The sequence below is a fragment of the Thunnus maccoyii genome, chromosome 23 (genome assembly GCF_910596095.1).
Source record: "Thunnus maccoyii chromosome 23, fThuMac1.1, whole genome shotgun sequence".
Taxonomy (NCBI): Eukaryota; Metazoa; Chordata; class Actinopteri; order Scombriformes; family Scombridae; genus Thunnus; species Thunnus maccoyii.
In genome coordinates, this window is record NC_056555.1 from 13179678 (window position 1) to 13194623 (window position 14946).

The window sequence follows — 14946 nt, forward strand, 5'->3', positions numbered from 1 at the left end:
CTGTTTATCTTACTTGGAGAAGACTCTGGACACGCCCTCGGAGTGGCAGTAGACTGTGTGGAAGAGCCAGGAGAAGGAGAGGCAGAGGATGGCTCCCAGGAAAAACATCCCGATCACAACCTTCTCCTGGACCGGCGCCACGAACGACATGTTGGGCCTGAACATGTACATCAGACCCAGACAGAGGAAAAACAGACAGCCTGAAAGAGAAGGAGACAGAGGGAGAGACGAAATGAAGACAGTGAGAAGTAATTATATTAATCTAGATAAACAACTACAAACATGTCCTTCCTCCATTTCTTTTAACAATTTCAGTTACACTTTATTTCATGGATTCCTTACTTTCCTGCTGATTTCCAGGACTTTTTTAAAAATAATTTCCTAAAAGTAGCTGTTGTGTAATGGGTATTGGTACTCGACACCTTTAAGGTATAAACCAAAACAACCCAGTACTAAGTAGTATCGAAACTTCTCCAGTCAAACGATACCTGCATTCAATCCCTTTCGTACCCATATCTAGACAAAAATGACTATTTGTGTGGTTTTGCTCGCAGCAAATCACCACAAGCGTTCTTTGATTTAAACAATGTGTGATTGGCCCGCTACCACAGCAGCTACAACTCATGCAGTCTGTGGTGATAATACTTGTACAGCTTTGTACAGTTATTTCATAAATATTTCAACAACTTTAACACTTTCAAAATGTATTCATGTAAAAATCATTTGGATGGGGAGGAGCGGTGACATTTTATACAACTGAATGCTTCTGTTCACATGATAGATATTGAATGAAGTAGTCAAGTACTCTATTGGTATCAGTATCACTTTAAAGGTCCTTGTATTGTAATTATTTAAATGATACCCAGCCCTGATATTGAGTGGGTATTTACCAACAAAACCAACACTTTTTTTCAGTTTTTTCTTATAATTTGTGCCATATTGCACCAGCCTCTCTACAAAATGTCTGCAGATTATTATAATATTAAAGGTAAAATGAAGCCCAAATTTGAAATGCTGATGTTTTTAAAGTTCCTACTCATAAAACAGACCAAAACAACATGAATAGCATGAATAGTGTTCACTGTTCACACAATGTCACTGAGCTCACAGACATTTAGTTGCAGTATCTCTGTTTCATCACTAGGTGGGAGCAGAAAATCAGAAAGTTGTTTCCATGTCAAGAGAAACTTTACTTGCACTGTTATAGCAGAAAAAAAAAGATGCTTTGGCTTAAAAAGCATGTTGCACTGACTTTATTTCTAAAAATGGGATGGAAACCAAAGTTAGCAAATACAAATCCAACTAATTCCGAGCAGTTCGCCGAAAAGGTCAAAAATAACAACCTTAGTTTTCTTGCACAAACATCAGCCCAGCTTTCAACACAGCGCTGCTTATAAAAGCTAATAAGCTGCGTTTTGCTGCCTGCCACTGTGATATTTTACAGAAGAATGTGTTGTGTAACTCTTCTGGTTTAATACGAAGGTTAAGTAAAGGATAAAAACATTTATGCATATTACAGTCCTCAGTCCAGGCTGTAACACGGTGTGTGTGTGTGTTCTTGCACATCTGTAAGTTTCACTGTGTGTCCTACCTAGCAGGTGTGTCCAGATGTTTCCCGTCTCTGTGTGGATTCTGAAGATGCTCTTGAAGCAGGCGCGGAAAGAAGGCATGGGTGGCCTGTGGCCATGAAGCAGGAAGTCGTTGTCCTTCAGCCAATCGGGGAGCACGTCGTGAGGTATGACGCGCCACCGGCCCTCCCACATCTGATTGGTTGATAAAGAAACAAAACAAAAGAAAAGACTTATAATCACATTTAACTCTGATGTTTAAGGAGCAGGTGGTTGTTTACTGAGTTAACCTGTAACAGGAGATGTGTGTGTGTTGTACAGTAAAAGATCACGAGTGTGTGTAGTGTAGGTGTCAGTGTCAAATGAACAGCATCGGGGTCAAGTGATGTAAATAAATAAACTGAAGTCCGATATGGCAGATACCCCTGATGGAGAGAGGAGAGAGAATCCTTTGACAGTTTCTCTCCAGAGTGATTAATTTGCCAAATTTACAACCTGCTGGTTGCAATTTCAGGAGACTCCCACTGTGTGTGTGTGTGTGTGTGTGTGTGTGTGTGTGTGTGTGAGAGTGTGTGTGAATATTATTCCAAGCTGGTGGACTCTGAGTTCACATGAGTCCACATTCCAGTCCAACAGTGTCATCTTATGAGCAGTCAGTTTAACTCTTCGTGTCTGCCTACTTTTCATTTTAAAACAATTACACAAAGGTGACAAAGAGAACCCAGAGGACATAAATTAGCCGCTCAGAAGTTGTTTTGCGAAATCCGTCGAAGCCGTAACCGTACTGTGAGAGTTTCGGGCGAACGAAACCGCAGATGAAGAAACCAATAACGTGCTATTTTGTTTAATGAACTCCAGACCGTACACCTAGACTGAAAAACACCTTTATCACTAATGAACTGGTTGATTTTGGCAACTGGCTGCTGTGTGTTTTGGACAGTTTCCAGTTTAACTTGGCTCATGAAACATGTTCTGCAGGACAACATGTGTGTTTTTCTGGTTTTATTGTTTTCTTTTACTGTGCGGTTTTATTGTGTGTTGTTCTCTAAAACAAACATCACACTTAGGAAGATTAACAAATGTATCAGGTGGCGGGATTAAAGTCGTCTGTACAGATAAGTTAAGGGGAGTGATTGAAGCAAAGTAAGTGTGTTCATTTACCTTATGTACAAACTCCTCCATCCTCTCCATGGCATGGTGAGCCTGCAGCAGTGGAGTCATTCCCATGAAACCTTCATCGCTGCTCCTCTCATCCTCTTCCACCTCCTGGTCCTCTCTTTCTCTTCCTCTGTCGTCCTCTTCATTTTTTCTTCTCTCCTCATCGCACTCTGGGACACTCTGAAACACAAACAGAGGGATTTTTAGAGGACTGGTGATGTTATGACACCCGAGACGTTTTTATCAAGAGGAAAGAAGAGCTAAAGGGAGTTTTGAAGCTTGAAAAAATAGTCATTTAATATTTATGAGGGCTTTTCCACTTTATTAGATGAATGAAGGGGAGAGCGACTGGAAGACAGAGGAGGTGACATTTAATCTGGTACCCACTGCAGACGTGTGAGACTTTACTGGTCCCAGCTTGCATCATCCTCTTTTCAACTGGAAATTCAACATGACAAGAGAACTTCCTTCCTCATCATTTCGCATAAACTGCTGCTGAGCAGAGATGCCTCACAACATACAACATACATAAACACGTAACTCTGTATGATCTTAACACGACAAAGAGTATGAAACAGTAGTTTATGTGTAGTGAGGGCCGTAGGGGAAGGATTCAAGTTACTTCTTTTAAATTGTCTGTGAGCAATAAGCTGCATCAGTTAAGCATTTTTCACATTTTTGGGAAATTACACCAAAGACACTGTGACCGTGACGGCAAGCTTGCTGCGAGGTGTTAGATTATTGAACTAAGACGCCGAACAGGTGCTCAGGTCTGCCATGTCAGACCATTTTCTCATGCTCTTCAGATTCACATAATTACCAGAGACCATACAAAAAATGTCTTAAAACAGTGTTTCCAAACCTGTTAGACTTGTGTCAAAGCAAAGTCTACTCGTGTCCCCTGTAATAGAATTATATGGTATGAATTAACCTGTTTTATGAGTGACTTTCCTCTTTCAGATTGTTTAATTTTAGACAAAAATATTACAGGGGGGCTCACCCTAAACATTATGATAGAAAAGTCTAAAAATAAACAGTTCTGTGGATTTTTGACTCTTTTCTATCCCCCCATTAATCATCTCATGTCCCCTCAGATTTATCTTGCGAACCCTTTGGTGTCCCGACTCCTAGGTTGGGAAACACTATCTTAAAGAGTCTCTTAAAGAGAACAAGAACAAGTAAAAAAAATATAAATGTTAAAGTTTTAAAGGGCGCAGAGGGGAGAATTAATTCTCATTACAACACTGTTGTGGAGTCATTTTGGTGTCTTGTTTTACTGTGCACAGCTAAATAAAGTTAATCCAACATTTTTAAACATAGAGCTAATTTTTGATTTGCAAGATGAAGACACAGTCTGTCCAATCTTACATTTACAAATGGAAGATTAGACAGACAGTGTGAATTCAATCAAACACAAAAGCTGTCAAAGCCAGGGACAGAATTACCGTATTTCCTCTAATAGTGGCTGGGGCCTTTATTTACCTCGACTGCAGAGAGATCCAGGCCTTTATTGGAAGCAGGCTTATATTAGAGAGAGGCCTTTATGCCTAATCCCCTCTGTTTGATAAGTATATTTGCTCATATTTTAGCACGAAGCCTCTTTGTTTTCTGATCTGCTTCCATTTGCTCGGTTTGGAGCAAACAGAAGTTTTTGTTACTGCATTAACAGTTGTCCACTTACTCCGGCGTGTGGAACAATAACTCTAGCCTGGTTACCCTGGTTACCCATTGATCATGTAGTGTCGCTGCTGTCATGATTATTAAAATATGCACCGTTATCCCTGCATTAAAACGATATCGCATCTCCTCCATCCCCCTCCTCTCTGTGATGGTTGGTTAGAGGGCTACGCAGGTACTCATAGAACTGGAGTTACATCCAGGTAACTACTATTTATGCTTAACTGGTATGAACATTTTATAACAAGCACCAGGGGCCAGATGCTCTATAAAGAGCCGCACAGCCGTGTGTAATGACAGCTGTTGGAGAACCTCGCTGGTGCAACACAATCAGTGAAACAGCACTTCCTCTTCTTCTTTTCTGTTTGTTTGATTGACAGGTGTACAGACTGGTGGAGCAGGCATCATGTCGATATGAAAACAGCTGGTTCAGGATGTGTCTTCATCCATTTATGGCTAGTTATGAAAGTGGAAATGAGGCTCGTGCACGTGCGACCACTTCCTAAATGACTCATATTTATAAAACAGAACCATGCGTACACACGGCTTTATAAATTTGATGAAAAGAACGTGTGTGCATATTTCTGGCTTTGTGCGTACACACAGCTTTAGTCATGAATCTAGAGAGTTTTATGCATCTAATCCCAAGAGTTTATCCACCCATGTTTTTTCCCCGGCCTGTTTTTGGGGCCGGCCTTTATTTGTTTATGCTGACTATGCCCCCGGCTATTATCAGAGACCCGGCTTTAAAGTGACTACCATCTTTTATTTGAGGAAATACGGTAATATAGGCTAGCGCTTGATGATAAAACCACAGTCATTCATCATAGAACGCCAACACACTGAAAATAGTGATGTTATGTGTGTGAAGATTCAAGTGGACAAAACTGACAACGCTTAGGGCCAAACATGCATTAAAAACATGCAGACAAAGAGGTGTTACATACACACACACACACATATATATATATTTTTATTTCTTTAACGCCAACACAAGCACACAATTTCCTCCACACAGTCCTCTGAAAGGAAATGATTAGATAAGATGTGTCTTATGTCCTTTTTTTTTTTTAAAAGAGAGGGGGGGGGGGGGGACAAGAGCGAGACAAGAGTGAGAAAATTAGAGAAAAGCAGCGAGACAGAGATAGACAAGAGAACTGCAGAAAGAGAGAGGGAGAGAGAGAGAGAGAAGTCCTGTTGTATTTATAATGCATGACTAACCCATTTTTAAGACCCACCAGCAAAATACACTCCAACAACATGGTCCCTGTTTGTGTGTTTGTGTGTGTTTGTGTGTGTGCATGTGTGTGTGTGAGATGTCTCTTCTGTAGACAGTCGACACTTTCAGGTTCCTAAAGTATAAATTTGTTAGTCTTACATCTGCCTGTATATTTTGTGTGTGTGTGTGTGCTTTCACTTGCTTAATCATGCATGAGGATGAATCTCAGTCTGCTGATGTGTATAGGAAAAGGACACACACACACACGTACAGTTTCAGTCACACCTGATGGCAAGCAACTGTAAAAACTACATTTTCATAAATCTACTGTTACAAAGCAGAGATAAAGGTGACACCTGTCATCGCTCTGTGTGTGTGTGTGTGTGTGTGAGTGTGTGTGTGTGAGGGTAAGCCTCAGTGATTGAGTATACTATGCGAGCAGAGGGTATCTGGGAGACTGCCAGGTAGTCACGTGTGCTCTGCGGTTTTTGTGTGTGTGTGTGTGTGTGTGTGTGTGTGTGTGTGTGTGTGTGTGTGTAATAGCCTGTCTTGTGTGTCCATGCATGCATGTAATTTAGGTGTACGCTCAAATCCAGATGCTGCCAGTCTTGCTGTGGATTGTGAGGTTGTTCTTGAAGGCTGTGTGTGTGTGTGTGTGTGTGTGCATGTGTGTAGGGGGGGACAACAGAGTGCCCTCTAAATGTACTCAATATGCCATCACTAAATCTTTTCCTCCTGAGAATCCAGCATATGTATATATATACACACACACACACACACATTCACACCTGCACAGATGTTACTGGGCCAAATGAAGCAATGTTACTTACACACACAGCTATTTCTAATCATAGCTATACATTCATGACAGAGGAATAGGGGACAGTAATACGCACACACACACACACACACACACACACCGCTTCAGTTATGATTCAATATTCAGATATGAAAAAAAGCAGCAGAGATAGAGATAAATGGGAGGCGTTTAGCCTACAACCTGCACCTTTAAGTGATTTATCTCTCACGAGAAATCACCTTTCCACTAAACCTCTCTGGCTGTTGGGCTTCTGTGTGGTCAAATGTTATATTTTTTTAAGGGTTTGTTGAGTCAGGATTGCAGGTTTGTGAGGAAAAGAGATTGCATGTAAAATGTGTCACATCAGTTTAATTTCTGAAGAAGGGTAGATTTGCGATAATGTCACATGACCTATTTCCTATCAGTGACAGTCTGATGTAACAGAAAGCAGAAAGTACGTTCAGTATTTGCGTCAGCAACAGGAAGCTTGTTACTATGTGGAGTTAAATTATTTGATAATCATGAGAAAACAAAATATAATATATTTTGTTTTGTTTTTTTTCAATTACATTAATCATTTAGTCTATGCAAAGTAAAGAATATTGAGAAACACCCATCACAAGTTTTTAGTGGCCCACAGTGACGTCCCAAAGATATTAAAACACTACATCAATTGTCAGAAGGGTTGCTAATTAATTTCCTGTCGATCCAACAGTAATTGTTTCAACACCCACAGACTCTCGGGCCTGGAGCCGAACCACGTCATCATTTTCACGTCATGATTTTGACTTCACATGCATGTTATGATATGATAAGGTACTGAAAAGCCACAATGAAATAATAAAAGCTGAACATTTCAAATGTCTGGTTGCTAATTGTAAGTAAGGAGGTCAAAGGTCAGAAGTTGGACCCCAGTTAGTAGATGTGACAAACATTTCTGTGTCCTTGTTTAAATTTATGCACTAATTCCTGCAGCTACCAACTATCATTTTGAAGACCTGCTTAAAACTTCAAAATTGGCAATTTTGAATTTATAGATAAACCAAAGGATGAAGTGTTCTTTTATGATTTGAGAAAATTCTACCTACTTCCTACTGAAAATGAAACTGCAAGCCTGAGAGAAAAGCTTTTCTCACATGAAACATCTGTTCAGCTGCATTTAACTCAACCCAGACTGTGAAAGCCACGGTAACTTGGGAGAGAGAAGATTCAGACGGGATGACTGGAGGAGCGAGATAGATTAAGGTTCTTGGAAATACGGGCTATCCCTGACATACTAATGTGCTTACATTAAGGCACACACTCACACTACTTGGACAAATACAGTGTGTCAGACGCACGTGACTCAGCTGCCTGGTCTCCAACAACTCATTATAGCAGAGGTTACGGAGTCAAATTTCACTCCGTGTGTGTGCGTATGTGTATGATGTGTATGTGGTCAAGGATATGACTATATAACAACTCATCATGTGTGATTAAAACAGTCTGGAGGTCAGCACACGCAAGCAGACAAAAAGCCACAATCACACGTGTCGGGTAATCGTCTCGGTTGTTGTCATTCTGCTGCAGAGCGCTGCTCCCTCTTTTCTAGGAAATAATTTCCTGTGAATCGCCTGAAGAAATCTTCCAGAAATGTATTTAAAGGTGCAGTGTGAAGAATTTAGTGGCATCTAGCTGAACAGACTTAGCAGAAATGGAATATAATATTCATAAATATGTTTTAATTAGTGTATAATCACATGAAAATAATAATCATGTTTTCATTACCTTAGAATGAGCCCTTTATATCTACACAGGGAGCGGATCCTCTTCCAGAGAGCCCACCATGTTTCTACAGTAGCCCAGAACGGACAAACCAAACACTGGCTCTAGAGAGGGCCTTACGCATTTTTCGAGTTTCGCAGCCACTGTAGGTTCTTCTACACGCTTGGAAGGGGAGTGTATTCAGTTGGTTTCAATCTGCAACTTCACAGCTAGATGCAACTAAATCCTACACACTGGTCCTTTAAACAGATTTTATATTCTACCAATTAAAAAGGGCAGCAGGTTTATTACCAGAGTAAACAAGTTTTTAGGGGCTTTGGAGGAATTTTACTAAGTCTGCTTGGAAACCAAGTTAAGTAACATTACACGGTCCAGTGTTTTTTGCCCTGTATGTACAGCGTGTGTGTTTGTATACGTCTGTATATGTGAGCGTGAGAAAGTGTATGTATGGCTTTAGGAGATTGTGTGACTGATAAAGAGGGGAAACAGCCTTATCAGTATGTTGCAGGCGCAAGTTTGGGCGGCACAATTGGGTGTCTCAGTTATTTTAATGAATCAGTTTTATTTTTATTTTCTGTTACTTTTAAAAGGTCTCATCTTTAGGTGGCAATGTGGAGGTGGAGTGAATGTCTTCTTGAAGAATAAAAAGGTCATATATACTATGATGATTTAAGTGTGTCAATTAACCAAGAGACAGCTCAAAAACCCTGAAATATTCTGGTGTACAGCTGATCAAAAGTTGGAATGGTCATTTAATTTTAATGTGTTTAAGTCTGCTAACTTTGCCAACAACCACAATAAATTAAAGTTATGTTTCCTTTCTAGGCTACTGAAACCACAAAGTATTTAACACAAGAGCGACACAACAAAACCTCTTAAACCAGATGATGGAATAAATCACAATAATAAAATCTTACAGGGAAGAGCGTGTGTGCAGGACAAAGTCAGGAACAACAAGGACAGCACAGACGTTCACATTAGCATTAGCTAAGCATGTAGACGTGGATGATATACAGACGTGAGAACAAGAGGGGGACCAGGAAATCCCTCGAGACGCAGGTCCACTCAAGATTAAATGAGGCAGTTTTTCTTAAAAGCCCCTAAAGACCAATTTCTCCCTCCGTCTCACACACACCAACAAAAAAACATATATCCTGCTCCCCTCAGACTCATTAACTATTCTGTATGTAGACCTGACTAATGACTTTCACCTGACTAATGACCCCTTACATGCACACACACCTGAGCCACTGTGTGTGTATGTGTGTGTTTTGAGGTATCCTTTGCTCCAGTTACTCCTACAGTCGGCTAGTAGAAAATAAATTTGAGTGGGAAGGGAAGGAGGACAGAGGTCCGAGGAAAAATCTCAGCTGAAACATGTAACTTTAGACTTAATGTAAACAAAGTCACATGCAGCTCGGTCCGAGGGCGGGATCTAGGGGGAACAGCGTGCCAGCCAACGGGGGTAGAGTTAAAACTTTGTTGACCAATGAGTGCAGAGTCTGAAGCTGTAACCATAGAGGGAAGAGCTCACCCTTGTACACTGTAACCCCTGCGCAGCGCAGACGGGAGAGAGATCTGACATGTGACTCACACATGCACAATGCTCTCCTGGGATGATAACGATTTGGAAAAGACGCAAGACCCTCAGAAACAGACAGGATGTTCCAAGAGCGCACACGTGCCCAACTCTTCACAACAGACACTGTGCTCAGGCCGACACAAGACAAACTGTTCCCTCTGTTTTTGCCCATGACCACGAGGGAGGCATGAAAAATCTGCATTTGCATGGCAACAAAAGTAACACAGATTTATATCAAACTGGTCACAGTTGCCTAAATCAGGGATCCTCAATCTTTTCAAGCCACTTCAAAGTTGTTCTTGCTGTTTTGTTTTTTTCCAGCCTCATTGGATGAGCAAGGGTGTCAAACTGGGACTAGGTATCACCTACAGAATTGGGAGATTTTAAAAGTCTAACGAGCATGTGAACCTTATTCTGTGCTAGTTTGTAGTCTGTGCAAAGCTGTAATCAAAAGGTAACAAGGTTCAGATTACTTATCTACTATCTACTACTTAAATCCAACTAAACTGCCCTTTACTGGTTTACGTTACTATATCCATACAAAGAACAAAGGTGGCTGATGCAGATCAAATTTAGGGAAATGCTCTTATTTACCTTCTTGCCGAGAGTTAACTGACAAGATTGATACCACTGTTGTGTCTATGTCATATATATGGAGGCTACAGCCGGCAGCAATTTATCTTAGCTTAGCATAAAGGCTGGAAACAAGAGGAAACTGTTAGCCTGGTTAAGTCCAAAGGTAACAAATCCACCTGATAGCACCTCTAAAGCTTACTAATTATTAACACGAAATATTAATTTTCCCAGACCAGTTGCCAGGCAACCAACAGAGTCCTGAACAAGAAATAGTCAGATTCATTACCTCACATAAAACGATCGATTGTTGTGTAACACTAGCTATTTTCCCTCCATTTCCAGTCTTTATGCTAAGCTAAGCTAACTAGCTGTTGGCTCCAGCTATATATTTACCATACAGACATAAAAGTGGTCGATCTTCTCATCTAACCATCAGCATCAAAGCGAATAATTGTATTTCACTAAATGTTGAACGATTTTTTAAGTCTTCCTCAAAAACAATGACTAATTGTTTTGCACTGATGAAAGACATTTTCCCCCCCTACAATATCTAAAGGTTTAAGTCATAATGACAATAACATTGCTAGAATAACTGAGGGATTGTGACTGTGGTTAACAGGTACAATAAGAGGAAATTTGGTGTCAGATCCACCTGTGGCTGGGTGACAAGGCATGAAAGCAATAAAAACCTTCGGCACAAAGAGAGGATGTCTTGAGGACATTAAGGTCCAAAATCTCGTGCATTGTTCACTGGTATTTGTTCACTGTTTATTGGTATTTCCCATGTTTTGTTGTTGGCGATGGGTTGAAGTGCGTGTATGTAATAAAATCCCACAGCTTGTGTTTTTGGCTGATGGTCTCCACTTGTAGTTTATCTGAATGTAAGTTATATGGTGGATTTGTTTCACAGTTTGAGCTGCATGTTTACAGAGACAGTAGTATACAAATAGTCATACTGATTAAACTCCTTAAAAAAAGACAAAATATAATTATCAGACTTTATTGGGTTCTTTAGCTAATTTTAGTTCTAAGTAGGATCTGATTTTCATTAGTTGCATCAGAACAAACTTTCAGCTGAAACTAATTTAACAGTTAGTGTCGCCTACAACTATACCAAGTCTTAATTACTTGAATTGAATGAAACAATCTGTAAAAGAAACTTAATTGAACTAAAATGTCACTGAAAGTTTGGCACTGATGAATCAATGCAGTTATAAATGCAACAATACAGTGTTTTATAGTGCCGGTGTGTGTTTTAGACGCACCTTTATGACGCTTTTTTAACTGAAACGGTCTGTCTAAAACAATTTTTGATTCCCATATCAAATACTTGGCCGGGACTGTTTGGCAGGTAAACAGCTATTGTTTCAAAATTCTTTTGTGCATCTGTGGGGTGTGATCAGGAAGACACGCAAATACCAGAACCTCATGGAGACAATGTCAAAAAGGTCTGAAAAACAGGAAACTTGGGGGGAAAAAAAGAATAGTTCTCTCTCCCCATCACAGTTTGTGTTTATTTCCATACTTGTCAATTGCTTGTTTAGCCGTTATAACGTAGCATTGCTTTCACAGAGTATCGTGGCTTTTGTTTGTGTTTAGCATTGTGTTACATTTACACCTGCATTTACAGCTTACTCAATACAGACAAGTATTTAAGTTCACTTATTGTTTTAATTTAAGTCCTGAGTTTCTTGAGTCATAGATTAGCTTGGGTTTCTCACCATACTCACCGGGCGGAAAAAAAACGAGTCACCCAATGACTTCCTGCTTTTAAACTCTCACTGATGTCACCGGTGATGTCATGGGGGAGGGATTTATTTTACTTAGTTAAATGTTTGGTTTAGTATCAATATGATTTGTACTTATTTTTGGCTTTTGATGACAATTATGCTGTGGATGTGTTTTGTGTAAACAATGTTGACTAATACAAGTAGCATTGTCATATACCAGTAGAGCTGCTGCGGTATTGATTTTTTCCTTACCGCACTAATTAGCGAAGCCATTCAAACCACCATAAAAAAAATAAAGATTTAAACCTCAAATGTTATAAAATAATTGGTTCCTAAATATTGTACACTCATTTATTCCTGTAGTTGTCTATTCTTTATAGCCTCTATAGTCTAAATGTTTATCTTTATTCCAGTGTTGTCATTAAGAGGCCGACTTTGCAGCAGGAACGTTGGTACGTCATTCTTTATGTCAAGCCTGAGAGAATAACTAATGTCCCATCACTTGAGCTGCTCACTCAGCGCAGCGGTGAGGCAGTGATTAGCTTGACTCTGCGGTGGGCATGACGTGACTGCGTTACCGCATTAATGTGGTAACCACGGCAGCAGTTGTTGATATAAAGGAAAGGATACCCCTGCAAGAAATGTGGTTCTGTCTAGCAGATAGGAGGGCCTATTTAGGGGCAGAGATGTTGGTTTAGGAGTGCAGAAATTAGAGGATGACATTGTAGTTGTGTGCATGTGATCATGCCTTAGTTTGAGTTATCCTGAGTTAAGCCAGTTACAATTGATTTACTTTTTTTTACTCATTCAACAAGTCTGAGTCTACCTCCTACCACCTTCCTAGCCACTCTGATCAGGCTTCCCAACATTAACAAAAAAATGCAAGTTTGAAAAAAAGAAATGGTTCCTATATATAAACAAAAATATACATCACACTGCCAAAATAAAGAGGCAGAAAACCAGCTGATCCAATCTGACAAACAAGATGTGTGATACCAACCCTGAAGCTATACAACACGCTCAAAAACACTTTGAGACACACACTAACACCTACCCAAAGCACTAAAAAATTCAAAAGGGCCGTGTGTGGGGTGTTAAGACAGCCTGCCCTTGTTGATTGGGGCAGGGGGCCCCTAGTGTCCTCTCAGGTATCCGTGTTGTGTTACAGCAGGTAGAAAGAGCATACACAAGCAGACACAATACACACACACACACACACGCACTATTGTGTTTCAGCTCAGCAGCTCTATGCTGATTGCCTTTCACACTGAACAACAGAGCAGCAGCTTTGTCTGTAAACACACACACACACACACACGCAGTCTAAAAGGGAACACAAGTGATGCCTCTGAGGGAAAAGTGTCTGGCACATTTGTTTGATCAGTTCAATAGGTTGCCTTCATGGGACGCTACTCATGCAGGTTTTTGGTACTATGTTTGTTTTCCTTCCAGGAAACCGACTGCATATAGACATAACAGGTCTATTTTTAGGGGGAAGGGAATCTTGCACACATTCGATATCCACATCACTTCAGACTTGAGAGTGGAACTAAAACTGAACATCAAGCAGACTCAGAGCCAAACTTATCATAATGCACTGTTAATTGTTATAGCGCAGAATGACTCATCGTCAAGTACGAAAAGCCTTGACGGTGGTGGGGGTGTCGACAATAAGTGGAGGTGGCGGAGGTTGAAAAGCTGGGGATACAGGCTGATGATCGAACTGTGCAAAACCAAATTCCGAGAACCTTCTAGTAAAACCTGAGAAACTGCTTCCATCTTCTGAGGTGCCCCTGAGCAAGGCACTACCCGCCCATCTGCTCTTTTTATGGTACTCGGCGGTAGTAGAAGAAGCCATTTAAAGGTTTGTTCTGTGTCTCTGTATTTAAATTTCATTTACACTGAGCTTGTCATTTATCCCCTTTATGACACATATCTTGTTGATTTGTTTTTTACTGTTGTCAGGTTAGTGATGAGTAAATTCTCTCTGCGTTGCATTTAAATGCTGGGTGAAGTAGTAATGATCTTACATTATGACTCTCGCGTCTTGTTTTACATACTTGTATGTACTTATGTTTAATGCTTAAGGCTCTAAGGAAAATCCCCCCATCAAGACAACTAAAGTAGTAATAAACACCACCAGGCAGTACTTTTAAGGTCACAGCCTTTCAAAGTGGTGCACAACTCTCCCAAATCCTCCCTAAACCAACTTTACTTTCCTCCTGTTCAAAGTAAGGCTTAATTGTGTCAAGATTGTTAAAGTATCATTTAAAAACAGTGTTTAATCTATTTTTTGATCTGGGGAAATATGTTTTCAAGGGTGCTAAAACATGTTATATACAAAAAAGGGGGCCGACTGTGTTAAGTTATTAAAGCACAAAGCTAATTGCTTTTTTTAATGAACATCAGTGTGTGTCCTGTATGACTCACATCTAGTTTGCTTTTAGCTCCACATGAGGCCCAGTGTGTGCGTACATGTGTATCACGAGCTGCTTTGGAGATGTCTTGATGCAAAAAAGTAAAACTCAATATTCTTTCATGTCTTTCACTGCAACTATTTAAGAAAAAAAGATATCTGAGATGTTGAATTTGTTACTGTAATTTGCTGAGAAAAATGTGCACATTGTGATTTAAAGTTTAAAATCCTGCACTACATAATTTATATTTATGCTACGTTATTATACTGAAAGACTCTCAGTTACAGAATATTATACGTCTCTGCTAACATCATCTATTTAATTATTTATATAAGGGCGTGTGTTTTGGTGGGATAGTTTTACTGTGTGACCAGTCGACCCATACCACACCACATGGCTCTGAACCAACCAGATGAAAGCATGTGTGTGTGTGTGTGTGTGTGTGTTTGCTACTCA

At 40.1% G+C, this 14946-nt stretch overlaps 1 protein-coding gene across 1 annotated transcript in view; it reads right to left on the minus strand.

Annotated features, from left to right (window-relative positions):
- adipor2 (adiponectin receptor 2) overlaps positions 1-14946 on the minus strand; it is a 34374-nt gene that overhangs the window by 3119 nt on the left and 16309 nt on the right. The window contains exons 4-6 of the mRNA XM_042402993.1: positions 2730-2906; positions 1592-1763; positions 14-200 (exon numbers count right to left, since the gene is read on the minus strand). Coding sequence (XP_042258927.1) covers positions 14-200; positions 1592-1763; positions 2730-2906 — 536 coding nt within the window. The remainder of the gene's footprint in view (positions 1-13; positions 201-1591; positions 1764-2729; positions 2907-14946) is intronic.